At 44.0% G+C, this 16653-nt stretch overlaps 1 protein-coding gene across 4 annotated transcripts in view; it reads left to right on the plus strand.

The window, feature by feature from the left end:
• LOC140485579 (netrin receptor UNC5C-like) overlaps positions 1-16653 on the plus strand; it is a 419631-nt gene that overhangs the window by 253894 nt on the left and 149084 nt on the right. For all 4 annotated transcript variants that reach the window (XM_072583830.1, XM_072583831.1, XM_072583832.1 and 1 more), the window contains exon 2: positions 3817-4038. In XM_072583830.1, coding sequence (XP_072439931.1) covers positions 3817-4038 — 222 coding nt within the window. The remainder of the gene's footprint in view (positions 1-3816; positions 4039-16653) is intronic.

Below are 16653 nucleotides of genomic sequence, written 5' to 3' on the forward strand. Positions count from 1 at the left end.
AGAGTAAAATAGACCTTAAAATGATGTTACTTGGGCAAAGTCAGTAAGAGCGACAGAAAACAACAAATGCTGGAGATCATAGTGGGTCAAGCAGCATCCATGGAGAGATAGAGAGAGAGAGAGAGAGCAAGTTAACGTTTCAAGTCTAGGTGACTTGTTATCAGAACTGGTTATTAAGAGTTATGGACTCAAAGTTGGCTACGGGAGTTAAGGCATGGATCAAACATGAACAAAATGAATTGCAGAGTAATCTCGCAGGGCTCAGTGACATCTTACTGTTCCTCTTCAGATTGCATTGCAACATTTGTCCTTAGTTGTGCTCAAAACCTCCCAATGGGGTTCTCCAACCCCATTGCAGGCTCCAGTCCTCCACTGCAGGGAACTCTAATTTGAATATAGTGTTACAGCATGCCTATTTCGGGCACTGCTAGTTGGCTATTTACATGCCCACATGGAAATCATGTCAGGCATAGTTTGGACTCCTGTTTGCCTGCCCACTTTGGATGCAGGCACCCTGCCAATGGTCTCGGGTTTGTTCTTTCTGTCTGAGATTGCTGAAAATTGTTCATGGAATAAGGCTGGATAGCCTGGGACTTCTTTCACTAGAGTTTCAGAGGTTGAGAATCAACCTTCCAGAAGTTCATAAAATAATGAAGGGTACTGATTGGAGTTTTGGTAGTTGTCTATTCTCTCAGTTGGAGACTTCAAGACTAGGGGGCAAGAGACAGCAGGTCAAGACAGGCTGAGGCTGAAGCCATGCTCCTTCTAGGTCAATGCATTTCTGCCGTCCCATCAGATCAGAGATACAAAAATAACTCGTACTTAATCACATTGTTCAATCTCCATTTCAAGACGTACTTGGTTCTGTCACCTTCGTGAGAGTATTGAAGGATTCGGGTTTTCAGCTCAGTGGGTAGTCTTCAACTCAATATCGAGGTGGAACCATACCAGAAAACACTACCAATACAACAGCAGTTAGCTAGCTAACAGGCAATGGTTGACCATTAGATTTGCCGTTGATGAATTGATTTCTCCACCTTCCTCCCCCATGATCCTCTTGTTGTTGATCTGTCATGCTTTGAGTGCAAATTGCCAGGTTTTATGTATGTTAGCTCAAAAAGGTCAACTGTAATGTGCAAGGGAACTAGAAGCAGGTAACCTTGCCTTTTGATCTTTCAAAACAATAAATCTCACAGCTACAGATCAGAGCTGTGGCAACACTGAGAGACACTCCAGAACTGAGCATGCTCAGCACACTCCAGAAGGACAAAATATAAAACTTCAGAAACTCATTTAATGCAGTTTCAATGTTAATTTTAAACAATGGTCAATGTGGACTCTTGATGGTCTCTGACTTTTACCTTTCTGGATTCATATTGGATTTTTTTCTCTCTTCTGGAATACTGTGTCCAGTTCTGGTTGTCCACTTACAGGAAGGATATTATTAAGCTGGAGAGAGTTCAGAAGAGATTTACCAGGTTGTTGCCTTGCATGGAAGGTTTGAGTCATAAGGAAAGTCTGGATATGCTGGGATTTTTTTCACTAGAGTCTCGGAGGTTGAGAATCGACCTTCTAGAAGTTTATAAAATAATGAAGGGTACAGATTGTTTTGTTGGTAGTTGTCTTTTCTCTAAGATGGAGACTTCAAGACTAGGGGGCAAGATGAGGGGAGAAAGATTTGAAAAAGGCACGAGGAGCAAATGTTTTACGCAGAAGGTGGTTTGCTTGTGGAATGAACTTCCTGAGAAAGTGGTGGATGGTGTGGGTACAATTACATCGCTTAAAAGACATTTGGATAAGTACATGACTAGGAAAGGTTTGGAGGGATGTGGGCCAAGTGCAAGAAGGTGGGACTAGTTTAGTTTTGGATTATGTTTGGCTTGGACTGGGTGGACCGAAGGGTCTGTTTCCGTGCTGTATGACTCTGAAGCCCACTACTTGAGCCTTTTTGCCAAACTGTGAAGGTGGGGAGTTCATCCATTGAACTCAGTGAAGAGAAGATCCTGTGGGCCTCAGTAACCACCATAATCCATCAATGGAGGAGCTAAAAGAGGCAAGACAGATTCTCTCCACATTGAAACCTTGAAATGCTACTCTCCTCCTGCTCATCTTGAAGGGTTTTGAGACACCTATCTTATTGCTATCAAACCAATAACAGCAGTTTGAGATGCTTGGGTGAATTTGACAGTTTGAGAAGCTGGTATATTTTCAGGAATATCCATTTTAATGCAAACACCCTCTGGTGGGTGCGAGCCCATTCCCACAATTTTTATTGCTGAATGTAGAACTTGTTCTTGTAAGTGTGTTAAAGCAAGTTGTTTTCATTTAAGCACGGTTTCTAATGTGATCCAGTTTATAGGACCAACTGAAGGTAAGCACTGTTGACTAGTGTAGGATGTTTTTGAAATGTTTATCTGCAAATTTTAGCCTAAAGCCAGATTTGCAGCGATTGAACAGGAGGAGGATTAATGCTGGGATTAAGGAACATCTGACTACTGCCTGGAAGGGTTCTGATTCACCACTTGCTTGTTGTAAGCATTGAATTTACACATGATGTAAATATTGGGAATTAACAGCGGGAGCTTGGGAGCCTTTTCTTCCTCTAGCATCTTGATGAGAGACAGCATGTCTTTCCTCGGGCAATAAACATAATAGTTCCTCTTAACTTCTCTATTTACAGGCATCAGAAGAGGGAAGGCTAAGGGCTGATCTAATGGAGAGGCAAAGAAGTGGGGATATTGATGAGTGCAGATAAGGGACTATGTGCACTAGCATCATGATTGGGAACCAGGGGATACAGATTTACATGGCAAATGAATCCAAGGTGAAATAGGGAGACATTTTCTTTAATGCGACAGTTTTGGGCTTCTTATCTAAAGAAAGATATACTGTCATTGTAGGCAATCCAGATGAAGTTCACTGGGTATAGAGGGGCAGCTTTATGAGGAAAGTGTGAACAAACTGGGCCTGTACTCATTTGAACATAGCAAAATGAAAGGTAACCTTACTGAAACATACATGATTCTAAGAGGATTTGGCAGGATAGAAGCAGAAAAGTTGTTTCCTCTTGTGGGAGAGTCCACTGTCCAGAGGACATAATGTCTTAATAAAGGGGTCACATATTTTAGACAAAGAGGAGGAGGAATTTCTTCTCTCAGAGAGTTGAGAATCTGTGGAATGTTTTACCATAGAGAGCTGTTGAAGCTGGGTAGTTACGTATACTCAAGGCTGTGTTAGATTATTATCAGAAAGAGAATCAAGAATTATCGGGAAAAGGCAGGAAAATGGAGTTGAGGATGATCAGATCAGCCATTTCTCATTGAATGGTGAAGCAGATTCAATGGGCTGAATGGCCTCCTTTTGCTTCCTGATGAAGGACTTACGCACGAAACATATATTCTCCTGCTCCTCGGATGCTTCCTGATCTGCTGTGCTTTTCCAGCACCACAATCTCAACTACTTCTGCTCGTATGTCACATGGTCTTGTTATGATCTCGAACACGCTGTGTGAAAAGATGCTGGAAGTGGAATTTGACAGGGAAACCAGAACAGGGGAAACTTTGTCAGGCTAGAAAGAAATGGCAGAGTAATGGCACATATTGAATCACTGTTAAGAGCTGGTACACTCACAGTGGGCTGAATGGCCTCTTTCAGTGCTGTTGCACGTTATTCCATAAATTATTGTCAGAATAAAATGATTGCATCTGGATTCCACTCTTCACTGTGCAAGACTTATACCATTATACACTGTCAGGTAAAATGTGCTGCAAAATGTACTAGATCATGACTCTTTGTCTCTCCTTTTGTTTCCAACAGAAGATGACATCTTTGGGGAACTTCCTGAGTTCTTCCCATCTGATCCTCCAGAACCCCTGCCTCATTTCCTGATTGAGCCCAGGGACGCGTACATTGTGAAGAATAAACCAGTGAACCTTTACTGCAAGGCCACTCCTGCTACTCAAATCTACTTCAAGTGCAACAGCGAGTGGGTTCATCAGAAGGAGCATGCCACTGGCGAGCGTGTGGATGACACCTCTGGTGGGTGTTTGTTGTATCATCATCACTCATTGCCTCACTTGTTGGAATTTTCACTCTGTAAAAAAAAAATGAACTTGCATTTAGAACCTAGAACATAGAACAGTACAGCACAGAACAGGCCCTTCAGCCCACGATGTTGTGCCGACCATTGATCCTCATGTACGAACCCTCAAATTTCTGTGACCATATGCATGTCCAGCAGTCTCTTAAATATCCCCAATGACCTCACTTCCACAACTGCTGCTGGCAACGCATTCCATGCTCTCACAACTCTCTGCATAAAGAACCGACCTCTGACATCCCCTCTATACTTTCAGCCAAACAGTTTAAAACTATGACCCCTCGTGTTAACAATTTCTGCCCTGGGAAAAAGTCTCTGGCTATCAACTCTATCTATACCTCTCATTATTATGCCTCTCACCTCAATTAGGTCCCCTCTCTTCCTTCTTTTTTCCAATGAAAAAAGTCCGAGCTCAGTCAACCTCTCTTTGTAAGATAAGCCCTCCATTCCAGGCAGCATCCTGGTAAACTTCCTCTGAACCCTCTCCAAAGCATCCACATCTTTTCTGTAATAGGGCGACCAGAACTGGACACAGTATTCCAAGTGCGGTCTAACCAATGTTTTATAGAGCTGCAACAAGATCTCATGGCTCTTAAACTCAATCCCCCTGTTAATGAAAGCCAAAACACCATATGCTTTCTTAACAACCCTGTCCACTTGGGTGACTATTTTAAGGGATCTATGTACCTGCACACCAAGATCCCTCTGTTCCTCCATACTGCCAAGAATCCTGTCTTGAATCCTGTACTCAACTTTCAAGTTCGACCTTCCAAAATGCATCACTTCACATTTATCCAGGTTGAACTCCATCTGCCACCTCTCAGCCCATCTCTGCATCCTGTCAATGTCATGCTGCAGCCTACAACAGCCCTCTATACTGTCAACAACACCTCCAACCTTTGTGTCGTCTGCAAACTTGCTGACCCATCCTTCAGTCTCCTCATCCAAGTCATTAATAAAAATTACAAAGAGTAGAGGCCCAAGGACAGAGCCCTGTGGAACACCACTCACCACTGACTTCCAGGCAGAATACTTTCCTTCCAATACCACTCGCTGTCTTCTGTCGACCAGCCAATTCTGTATCCAGACAGCTAAATTTCCCTGTATCCCATTCCTCCTGACCTTCTGAACGAGCCTACTATGGGGAACCTTATCAAATGCCTTACTGAAGTCCACATACACAATATCCACCACTCAACCCTCATCGACTTGTCTAGTAACATCCACAAAGAACTCAATAAGATTTGTGAGGCATGACCTGCCCCTCACAAAGCCGTGCTGACTGCCTTTAATCAAGTCATGCTCTTCCAGATGGTCATAAATCCTATCCCTCAGAATCCTTTCTAACACTTTGCAGACGACAGACGTGAGACTGACCGGTCTGTAATTGCCGGGGATTTCCCTATTTCCTTTCTTGAAGAGAGGAATTACATTTGCCTCCCTCCAGTCCACAAGTACGACTCCGGTGGAGAGCAAGGATGCAAAAATCTTCGCAAGCGGCGAAGCAATCACATTTGTCACTTCCCAAAGCAGCCGAGGACAAATCTGGTCTGGCCCTGGCGACTTGTCAATCTTAATGTTTGTCAAACGTTTCAACACATCAGCTTCCTCAATCTCTATCCGTTCCAGCATGCTTACCTGCTCCTCAATGGTTTCATTCACTAACAAGGTCCTTTTCTTGAGTAAAGACATAAGCAAAAAACACATTTAGGGCTTTCCCTACCTCCTCAGACTCTATACACAAGTTCTCTATGCTATCCCTGATCGGCCCTACTCTTTCTTTGATCATTCTCTTATTCCTCACATACGTGTAAAATGCCTTTGGATTCTCCCTAATTCTTCCTGCCAAGCCATTTTCATGCTCCCTCCTGGCTCTCCTCAGACCATTTTTGAGCTCCTTCCTCGTCTGCCTGTAATCCTCTAGAGCTGAGCAAGACCCTTGCTTCCTCCACCTTACGTAAGCTGCCTTCTTTCTTTTGATGAGAAGCTCCTCCGCTCTCGTTATCCAAGGTTCCTTTATCTTACTCCTTCTTGCCTGTCTCAGAGGGACACATTTATGCATCACCTTAACAACAACTGTTCCTTAAACACTTTCCACATTTCATAGTGCCCTTTCCATGGAACAATTTCTCCCAGTCCATGCTTCCCAACTCACATCTGATAGCATCATAGTTTCCTTTTCCCTAATTAAATATCCTCCCATTGTGCCTGCTTCTCTCCTTCTCCATAGCTATGTAGAATGTGAGGCAGTTGTGGTCACTATCACCAAAATGATCTCCCACCCCAAGATCTGACACTTGCCCCGGCTCATTGCCAAGCACCAAATACAAAATGGCCTCTCCCCTCGATGGCCTGTCAATGTACTGAGTTAGGAAACCCTTCTGAATACACCTTACAAAAACAGCTTCATTCAAATCTTCTGCTCGAAGGAGGTTCCAATCAATATTGGGAAAGTTAAAGTCACCCATTACAACAACCCTACTACATTCACACTTTTCCAAAATCTGCCGACCTATGCATTCTTCCATCTCCCTGCTGCTATTGGGGGGCCTGTAGTAAACCCCTAATGAGGTGACTGCTCCCTTACTGTTCCTAATTTCCACCCATTCTGACTCAGTAGGGAGACCCTCCTCGACAATGGTAACTTCTGTAGCTGTGAAACCCTCTCTGATTAGTAGTGCTACACCCCCTCCTCTTTTTCTCCCCTCCCTATTCTTTTTAAATGCTCTAAACCCTGGAACATCCAGCAACCATCTCTGCCCCTGAGAAACCCATGTCTCTGTTATGGCCACAACATCATTGCACCAGGTACTGATCCATGCTCTAAGTTCATCACTTTTATTCCTGATACTCCTTGTGTTAAAGCAAACACACTTTAACTGATCCCTTGGTTCTTTCCCAGGAAATTCCTTCCCACTGGCTGCGCTACCTCTTGCTTTTGCCTCATCTCCATCAACTCTCACCACCAGTATATAGCTCAGGTTCCCACCTCCCTGCCATACTAGTTTAATATGTCCCAAACCACTTTACAGCTGAGGAAAAATCATTGTAGATTAGGAAACAGAGGGCAACCAAATTAATGCACAGAGGGTCCCACAAACAGAAATGTGATCATGATCATTAAATCTGTTTTAATGATATTATTGGCCCAGCAAACCCAAGATACATAGAGTCACAGAGTAATAGAGTCCTACAATATGGAGACAAGCCCTTCAGTCCAAAATGGTCCGTGCCTACCAAAATGTCCATCCACGCCAACCCCATTTCCCTGCACTTGGCCCATATCCTTCTAACCCTTTGCTATCCATGTATTTGTCCAAATGCCTTTTAAATGTTGTTAATGTGTCCACCTCAACCACTTCTGCTGGCAGCTCATTCCATATGCATACCAACCTCTATGTGAAAGAATTGCCCCCAGGTTCCCTTTTATTCTTTCCCCTCTAACCTTAAAAGGATGCCCTCCAGTCCTCGATTCCCCCACCCCAACTACTTACAAACCTTTCTTTGAAGTAGCGCCAGGGGATGTTTTGAACATACCAGAGAAGGCAGGTGGGTCTGATCTGAGAAGGTGCACCTCTGACAGTGCAGCACTTGCTCAGTGCTTTACTGGAAGGTGTCAATCAACCTGAATTTACACTCAAGCCCTAGAATGAATGTCAAACCCACAACCTCTCAACTCAGACACATGAGTGCCAGCCACTCAGCCTGGCCTGGAATCACTAACGTTCTACTGGTGTCACAACACAACTGTACGTTGGTGCATCCTACCAGGGTCACACCATGTTGAAAAACATTGAACCACTTTTCCTTCCACCCTGTCAAATCACAGCCTCAATGGACTCTCCTCGAATTGTTCCCTATGAGAGATAAGATATGTTGGCTTATTTACGTGTTGAACTTGTTGGATCCAATGATCCAATCCTGTTGCTAATCTGTAACTATTCATGATCATCATCATTGGCGGGGGCCCTTGCAGACAAGGATGACTCTCTCAGGGTGAGTCTGTAGATGGCTGTGCAGACTGATGTGGTCACCACAGACTCTGTTACACTGGGGCAGGAGGTGGTGGCGGAAAGGGGGTGGGTGGGGCGTGGGTGTGGCAGTGCGCTCCTTGCCCTGCTTCCATCCGGCTTCTGCGTTTTCCCAACGGCAAGTCTCGAAGTGTTCAAAACTTCCCAGATGCCCCTCCTGCACTTTGGACGGTCAGTCCGTCACCAGCCTTGAGTGATTCACAGCATTAAATTCAACAGCCCATCCCATCCCATCCCATCAATAGATTCATAGAATAGAATCCCTACAGTGTTCAAATAGGCCCTTTGGCGCATCAAGTCCACAATGACCCTCCGAAGAGCATCCGACCCGGACCCACCCCTTTACCCCATTCCTTGATTCGGTGAGCCATGAGCCAGCGGTTTTCACATTCATGGTGTTAGTCTGTTTCACTCTGATTTGTTCAGATCTCCGTTTCCCCAGCATATTGCCCCCCCAGCAATCCTACTGCCCCTTCCCCACCCTATTGCAGCCCGGCAGCTTATGGTGATAATATTTCATCATAGGGCAGCTATATTCAGATTCAGATGTGTGAAGGTAAAACAGCTGAACTGTCGGCGTTAATCTGTTTCTCTCCTTTAAAAAAGATAATGAGCAATCTGCTTGGATAAGGCGCTTCAACATCTGACATGATTCTACATCTGCTGTTCCAAAAATGTTTGATCAGACGACTTTCAAGTTGTGTGTCAAAAGATTACCATTTGTAGTCTGGAAACCAAAGGCTTGTAAAACTGATCCCATATTTTATATTTAAAAAAAAAACTGGTGTTTCAGTTTCTACAAGGTGCTGTTGCTGATATTAGCCTTTGGGATCATTTCCTTTCATTCCTCCTGTCATGGTTTCTTGTGAACCCATTAATAGAATCCCTATGGAGTTGAGAGTGTGGTGCTGAAGGGCTTATGCCCAAAACATCGATTCTCCTGCTCCTCGGATATTGCCTGACCTGCTGCGCTTTTCCACTCTGATCTCCAGTCCTCACTTTCTCCACAGAATCCCTACAGTGTGGAAACAGGCCATTTGGCCCAACAAGTCCACACCGACCCTCTGAAGACTGCTCCAACCAGACCCATCCCCCTACCTTAACCTTGTATTTTCCGTGGCTACTGCCCCTTAACCTACACATCCCTGAATACCATGGGCAATTTAGCATGGCCAATCCACCTGACTTGCACATCTTTAGACTGTGGGAGGAACCCCACACAGACACAGGGAGAACGTGCAAACTCCACACAGACAGGGTGGAATCGAATCTGGATCCCTGGTGCTGTGAGGCAGCAGTGCTAACCACTGAGCTGCCCCAATGTTATAACTGTCCCATGATGGGCCCTTCAATTGCCCAGACCCCAAATTCTGAAACTCCCTCTCTAAATCTTCTGAATCCTCAAAACATCCCACTTTGACTAAACTTTGGATCACTTGATCAAATATCTCCTCTGTGTGTTAATTTTTCAATGATATGTGGTCTAATTTTTTTCAAAAATAATAAACAAAAGCATTCTTTATTTTATAAGAAAGACAATATTTTTAATAACCTATGAGTTTTCACAGAATTGCTACAGCACAGGAGGAGGCCATTTGGCCCATTGTGCCTGTACTTGTTCTATTCCTTAATGCCAACTTACTACCTTATCCCTTTATCCCTGCACACTATTCCTTTCCAAATAATCACCTTGAATGCCTCAGTTGAATCTGCTTCCACAACATCTTCCAGCATTGCATTGCTTTTCCTAACCACTCATCGTGTAAAAACATGTTCCTTTTCACTAATCGCCCTTACTTCTTTTGCACGTCCCTTTAAACCTCTGCCCTCTCATTGATTTTTTTCTGTCTATTACAGAGGGAGCAGCTTCACCACGTGTACACCGTCCTGGGTCATGATTTTGAAAACCTCTATCAATTCCCTTCTCACCCTTCTTCTCTCCACTAGATTAGGTTAGGATATCTGGTCGGCATGGACAAGTTGGACCGAAGGGTCTGTATCTGTGCTGTACATCTCTATGATCTAAGAACTTCTTCAATCCATCCCATTCATTGGAGTTTCTCATTCCTGGAACGATTTGTGTAAGTCGCTTCTGCATTCTCTCCAATGCCTTCACACCTTTCCTGTAAGGTAGTGCCCACAACTGACGTCAGTTTCCTTACAGCAGTCTATTGGAGATGAGTTGTTTTAATTTCTGGAGACTCCAGGCTTACCACTGAGGGTTTGATAACCCTATGTTTGTAGTACAATATGCAAAACAAAAAGCATAGCAGAATTAGGCTGGGATTGATTACTTGGAGTTCTTTATATAAAAGAATAGATAGTTCCAGAAGGCCAGCTTGCTGATACACGGATGTTCCTTGGAGAGCCTTGCAATTCCTAAAAGACCTTCATAGCTCATCAGAGCTTGACCAAGTGCTACACTGGAATGTCTGAGTGCCATTACCAGTGTCCAGGTGGCCCAGGTCATTAAGTCACCCAGGTTTCATTCTGTGAACCTTAAATAAGCAGCTCCAAGATTTTTCCCTTTGTAAGGGAGAGGTTGGACAAGCTGAGTCATAGGAAACTGAGGGGGGATCTTATAGAAGTGTATAAGATCATGAGAGGCACGCATAGGGTGAATGCACTCAGTCTTTTTCCCAGGGTTGGGGAATTGAGGCCGAGAGGGCATCAGTTTAAGGTGAGAGGGGAAAGAATAAAAGGGAACCCGAGGGGCAACTCTTTTACACAGAGGGTGGTATGCATATGGAATGAGCTGCCAGCAGAAGTGGTTGAGGTGGGTACATTAACAACATTTAAAAGGAATTTGGACAACTACATGGATAGGAAAGGATTAGAAGGATATGGGCAAAGTGCAGGGAAATGTGGATGAACATTTTGGGCGGCATGGACCGGTTGGGCCTAAGGGCCTGTGCCTGTGTTGTCAGACTCTATGACTGTCTAAGTGAAATACTTGAAGCAATTGAAGACTTAGGAGATGTGAGTCGAGAGTGAGGTGCTGGAAAGCACAGCAGGTCACACATTCAAGGAGCAGGAGAATTGGTGTTTCGGGTATAAACCCTTCGTCAGGAGTGAGGCTTGTGGGCAGGGGGGGTTTGAGAGGTAAGTGAGGCAGTCCTCAGTTTCACGGAGGAGATGTGACTGTCTTTGTCTTTATGTTGTCAATTGAGCTAGAAAGTAACTCAAGCAACATGTTTACTTCCCTGTGTTTAAGAGAGAGGATCTTGAAGACAATGAAAGGCGCATTTTTCTTGGTTTTTACTGTAGGCAGACTTTGGAAGGCCCTGCTTTTGTTGTGATGCTTCAGTAAGCAAGTCAAAGGTAGGAGTAGAAAATCACATGCCCAATTTTCGGTCCCAGTCCCATAGAGCAAGACCTTTTTTCGTTTATTTATGGGATGTGGGTCAGCAGGGCCAGCATTAATTGCCCATCCCTTATTACCCAGAATTCAGGTAAGAGTCAATCACATTTCGGTGGATCTGGAGTCACATGTAGACCAGACCAAGTTAGGACAGAATTGCAGAAGGTCATTAAGGGCATTACAGGTCAACCCCAACATATGAACACTTGTACTTATTAACAAGATCCAATCTTACTATTAATTTTAAAGATCCAACGTGTGAACATGTGCTCGTACATACAAACAAATATTTTATATTATAATATACTGTGTTCAGACGTAGGTACAAATCAACTTCTGACCACTGTCAGGAGCAGAACCTTGGGGTGGCATGGTGGCGAACACTGCCCTCACGTTGCCAGGGACCCAGGTTTGATTCCACCCTCAGGTGACTGTGTCGAATTTGCACGTTCTCCCAGTATCTGTGTAGGTTTCCTCGGGGTGCTCCGGTTCCCTCCCACAGTCCAAAGTTTAGGTGCAGCTTAGATGGATTGGTCATACTAAATTGCCCATAATGTCCAGAGATGTGCAGGCTCGGTGGAGTAACCATGGGAAATTCAGGATTACAAAGATGGGGTGGGTATGGATGGGATGCTCTTTGGAGGGTCAGTGTGTATTTGATGGACTGAATGGCCTGCTTCCACAATGTAGGGATTCTGTTCTATGAAAAACCTGTTCATAATCTGGACACTGCCTGTAGTGAACCAGATGGATTTTTCCTGACAGTTGTCAATGGATTCATGGTCACCATTAGACATCTAATCCAGATTTTTATTGATTTCAAATTCTACCATCTGCTCTGGCAGGGTTTGAACCCAAAACAGGACCTAAATCATTAGATTAATAGTCTAGTGATAAGACCACTCTGCCATTACTCCCCTCCATTTGTCTCACACTCTTTCTGGTTCTTGTGACCTCCAAAAGCAAACTAAAATGGCTTCCTTTTGTTGTGGATGTCAACAATCCACATCTGCTTGAATTATTGGCATCACAGGCTATCATCAGTATTCCACTGGACTGGCACAGTGGATGGTCTCCTGTTTCAACTCTGGCTTCATATGATACTCCAGGTATGGGGGAAAATGCCCAGTCACTAGTCTAGACTATGCTAATGTAGAATCACAAAATTACTGCATTGCAGACAGAGGCCATTCTGCCTATTATCCCTGCATTGGATCTACTATCTAGTGCCATTCTCCTGCTTTTTCCCCATATCCCTGTGCACCATTACTGTCCAAAACAAAAATCCTATGCCCTCTTGATCCTGTCTCCATCACATTTTTAGACAATCCATACTTTAACAACACACTGTGAATCATAGAATCCCTACATCATGGAAGCAGGCCGTTTGGCCCATCAAGTTCACAATGACCCTCTGAAGAGCATCCCACCCAGACTCAACCCCATGGTTAATCCACCCAGCCTGAACATCACTGGACACAATAAGGCAATTTAGCATAGTCAATCTACCTAATTTGCACACCTTTGGGCTATGAGAGGAAACCCATGGAGACATGCAGACAGTCATCCGAGGCTGGAATCGAACCAGGGTCCCTGGCACTGTTAGGCAGCAACACTAACCACTGAGTCACTGTGCTGTCCTGCCTGCGAAGGCTTTCTCTTATATTATCTTTGCTTCATTTGAACATCACTTTAAAAGGACTATTGTGGAACTTCACTCCATTGGATGGTAGTAAGCTTGGTAGAAAGATGCCAGTTTAGAGATTACTTTCAATCAACCTGTCTAAACATATCACCTTACAATGCTATAGAGGGTAGGACCTGAACCTGAATTTTCTAGTCCAGATGAAGGGACAGTACCATTGCTCCACCTGGCTAATACCAGTTCCCAGCTGAAAATGATGGAGTGATCAACCAGCATGGAGCTTCTCCATGTAATTGGGAAATGGAGGAGGAAGGATGTTCTTGATATGGTTTTCTACAAAGTTTATATGGACTTTATCTCCTTTAGTCTATGCCATTTCCAGCTTGAAAACATCAGTCAGATCAGGGGCAAGGAAATCTCATTTCCACCTTGAGAGCCAGTCAATATAATGACATGAATAGTTTCACCACAATATTGACTCCGACCTGATGAATGTTGGGCTAATATTGATACATTGGAACAATGGGCCATTTAGGATATCACATGTGCCAGGCATAATATGTAATCCTACCCACTATTTCCTTCTGTCAAAATAAATATTGAACTACAAACAGACCAGGGAGAGTTTATTAGTTTCAATTCTAGTCTTCCATTATTGGCAAATGTTAATTCTCTGGCAAATTATTGATCTATGTTACATAACTTTTCATTATATGCATTGAATCTTTTTGTTTCCTTACTCTTTCATGGGTTGTGGGTGTCACTGGCAAGGCCAGCATTTGTTGCACATTTCCAAATTTCCTGTGAACTGAGTTGTTTGCTAGGCCACTTCAAAGGGCAATTCAGAATCAACTACTTTTCTGTGGTCTGGAATCACATGTAGGCCAGACCAAGTAAGGATGGTAGATTTCTTTCCTTAAAGGACAAGAACATTTGAAGATTGTTTCATGGCACTATTACTGCAACTAAGTCTCTGTTCCAGGTTTATTAATTACACTTACTTTCTACCATAGTGGGATTCGAACCCCTATTTCCAGGACACGTGTCTGGGCTTGATAGATAACTAGTCCACTGTTCCTCCACTTGCATCCAATCTTCAGTTTGAGTGATTGCATTTATGCCAAAGATCGAGGCAAAAATCAAGGTTGACTCTTGAGTGCAGTACAGGGAATCCCTGGTTTATGAATGTCTCACTTCTGAAAGTGATCCCATACAGGAGTGTAATTTTAAAGATTTGACATACAAACATTTCCTGTACTTAAGAACGGCTTCTTTATATTGACCTGCACTGTGCTCCAACTTGTCTACGAATCCATTTGCAAATGTACTCAAGCATGGAACCCATTCTTGCTGTACTGGGGGAGGGCTGCACTGTTGCAGGTGCTGACTTTCAGATGGCATATGAAAGTGAAGCCTGCTTGGGTGGATGTAAAAGAGGAACCCCAATTATCTGGCATTTGATTAACCGAATTTGGGATTATCTGAACAAGATTGCAAGATCCCAATGTGTGGTTAACTATGTTATCCGGCATTCGATTATCCAACACTTGATTAACTGTACAAAATACTCTGCCCAGGGTCCTTCAGTAATCAAGGTTCATACTTTGAAGGAGAGAACAGCACAATTTCTTGGTCAATTATCCTTCAATCAACATCACAAGTACAAGATGTCTAGTCATTATCACGTTCCTGTCGCTGGCTGCAAATTGGCTTCAGCATGTACAATACATTAAGGACAAAAGGGTAACTAGGGAGAGAATAGGGCACCTCAAAGATCAGCAAGGCAGCCTTTGTGTGGAGCCACAGGAGATGGGGGAGATACAAAGAGTATTTTGCATCAGTATTTACTGTGGAAAAGGACATGGAAGATATAGAATGAAGGGAAATAGATGGTGACATCTTGAAAAGTGTCCATATTACAGAAGAGGAAGTACTGGATGTCTTGAAACACACAAGACTGGATAGGTCCCCAGGACCTGATTGAGTGTACCCTATAACTCTGTGGGAAGCTAGGGAAGTGATTGCTGGGCCCCTTGCTGAGATATTTGTATCATCGATAGTCACAGGTGAGGTGCTGGAAGACTGGTGCCACTGTTTAAGAAGGGTGGTAAGGACTAGCCAGGGAACTATAGACCAGTGAGTCTGATGTCATGGTGGGGAGGTTGTTGGAGGGAATCCTGAGGGACAGGATGTACATGTATTTGGAAAGGCAAGGACTGATTAGGGATAGTCAACATGGCTTTGTGCTTGGGAAGTCATGTCTCACAAACTTGATTGAGTTTTTTGATGAAGTAACAAAGAGGATTGATGAGGGCAGAGCAGTGGATATGATCTAAATGGACTTCAGTAAGGCGTTCGACAAGGTTCCCCATGGGAGACTGATTAGCAAGGTTAGATCTCATGGAATACAGGGAGAACCAGCCATTTGGACACAGAACTGGCTCAAAGGTAGAAGACAGAGGGTAGTGGTGGAGGGTTGTTTTTCAGACTGGAGGCCTGTGACCAGTGGAGTGCCACAAGGATCGGTGCTGGATCCACTCATTTTCATTGTTTACATAAATCGAGTCATAGAGTCATAGAGATGTACAGCATGGAAACAGACCCTTCGGTCCAACCCGTCCATGCCAACCAGATATCCCAACCCAATCTAGTCCCACCTGCCAGCACCCGGCCCATATCCCTCCAAACCCTTCCTATTCATGTACCCATCCAAATACCTCTTAAATGTTGCAACTTAACCAGCCTCCACCACATCCTCTGGCAGCTCATTCCATACACGTACCACCCTCTGCGTGAAAAAATTGCCCCTTAATCTCTTTTATATCTTTCCCCTCTCACCCTAAGCCTATGCCCTCTAGTTCTGGACTCCCCGACCCCAGGGAAAAGACTTTGCCTATTTATCCTATCCATGCCCTTCACAATTTTGTAAACCTCTATAAGCTCACCCCTCGGCCTCTGACAGTCCAGGGAAAACAGCCCCAGCCCGTTCAGCCTCTCCCTGTAGCTCAGATCCTCCAACCCTGGCAACATTCTTGTAAATCTTTTCTGAACCCTTTCAATTTCACAACATCTTTCCGATAGGAAGGAGACCAGAATTGCACACCATATTCCAACAGTGGCCTAACCAATGTCCTGTACAGCCGCAACATGACCTCCCAACTCCTGTACTCAATACTCTGACCAATAAAGGAAAGCATACCAAACGCCTTCTTCACTATCCTATCTACCTGTGACTCCACTTTCAAGGAGCTATGAACCTGCACTCCAAGGTCTCTTTGTTCAGCAACACTCCCTAAGACCTTACCATTAAATGTATAAGACCTGCTAAGATTTGCTTTCCCAAAATGCAGCACCTCGCATTTATCTGAATTAAACTCCATCTGCCACTTCTCAGCCCATTGGCCCATCTGGTCCAGATCCTGTTGTAATCTGAGGTAACCCTTTTCGCTGTCCACTACACCTCCAATTTTGATGTCATCTGCAAACTTTCTAACTGTTCCTCTTATGTTCGCATCCA

Source organism: Chiloscyllium punctatum, chromosome 14 (assembly GCF_047496795.1).
Source record: "Chiloscyllium punctatum isolate Juve2018m chromosome 14, sChiPun1.3, whole genome shotgun sequence".
Lineage (NCBI taxonomy): Eukaryota > Metazoa > Chordata > Chondrichthyes > Orectolobiformes > Hemiscylliidae > Chiloscyllium > Chiloscyllium punctatum.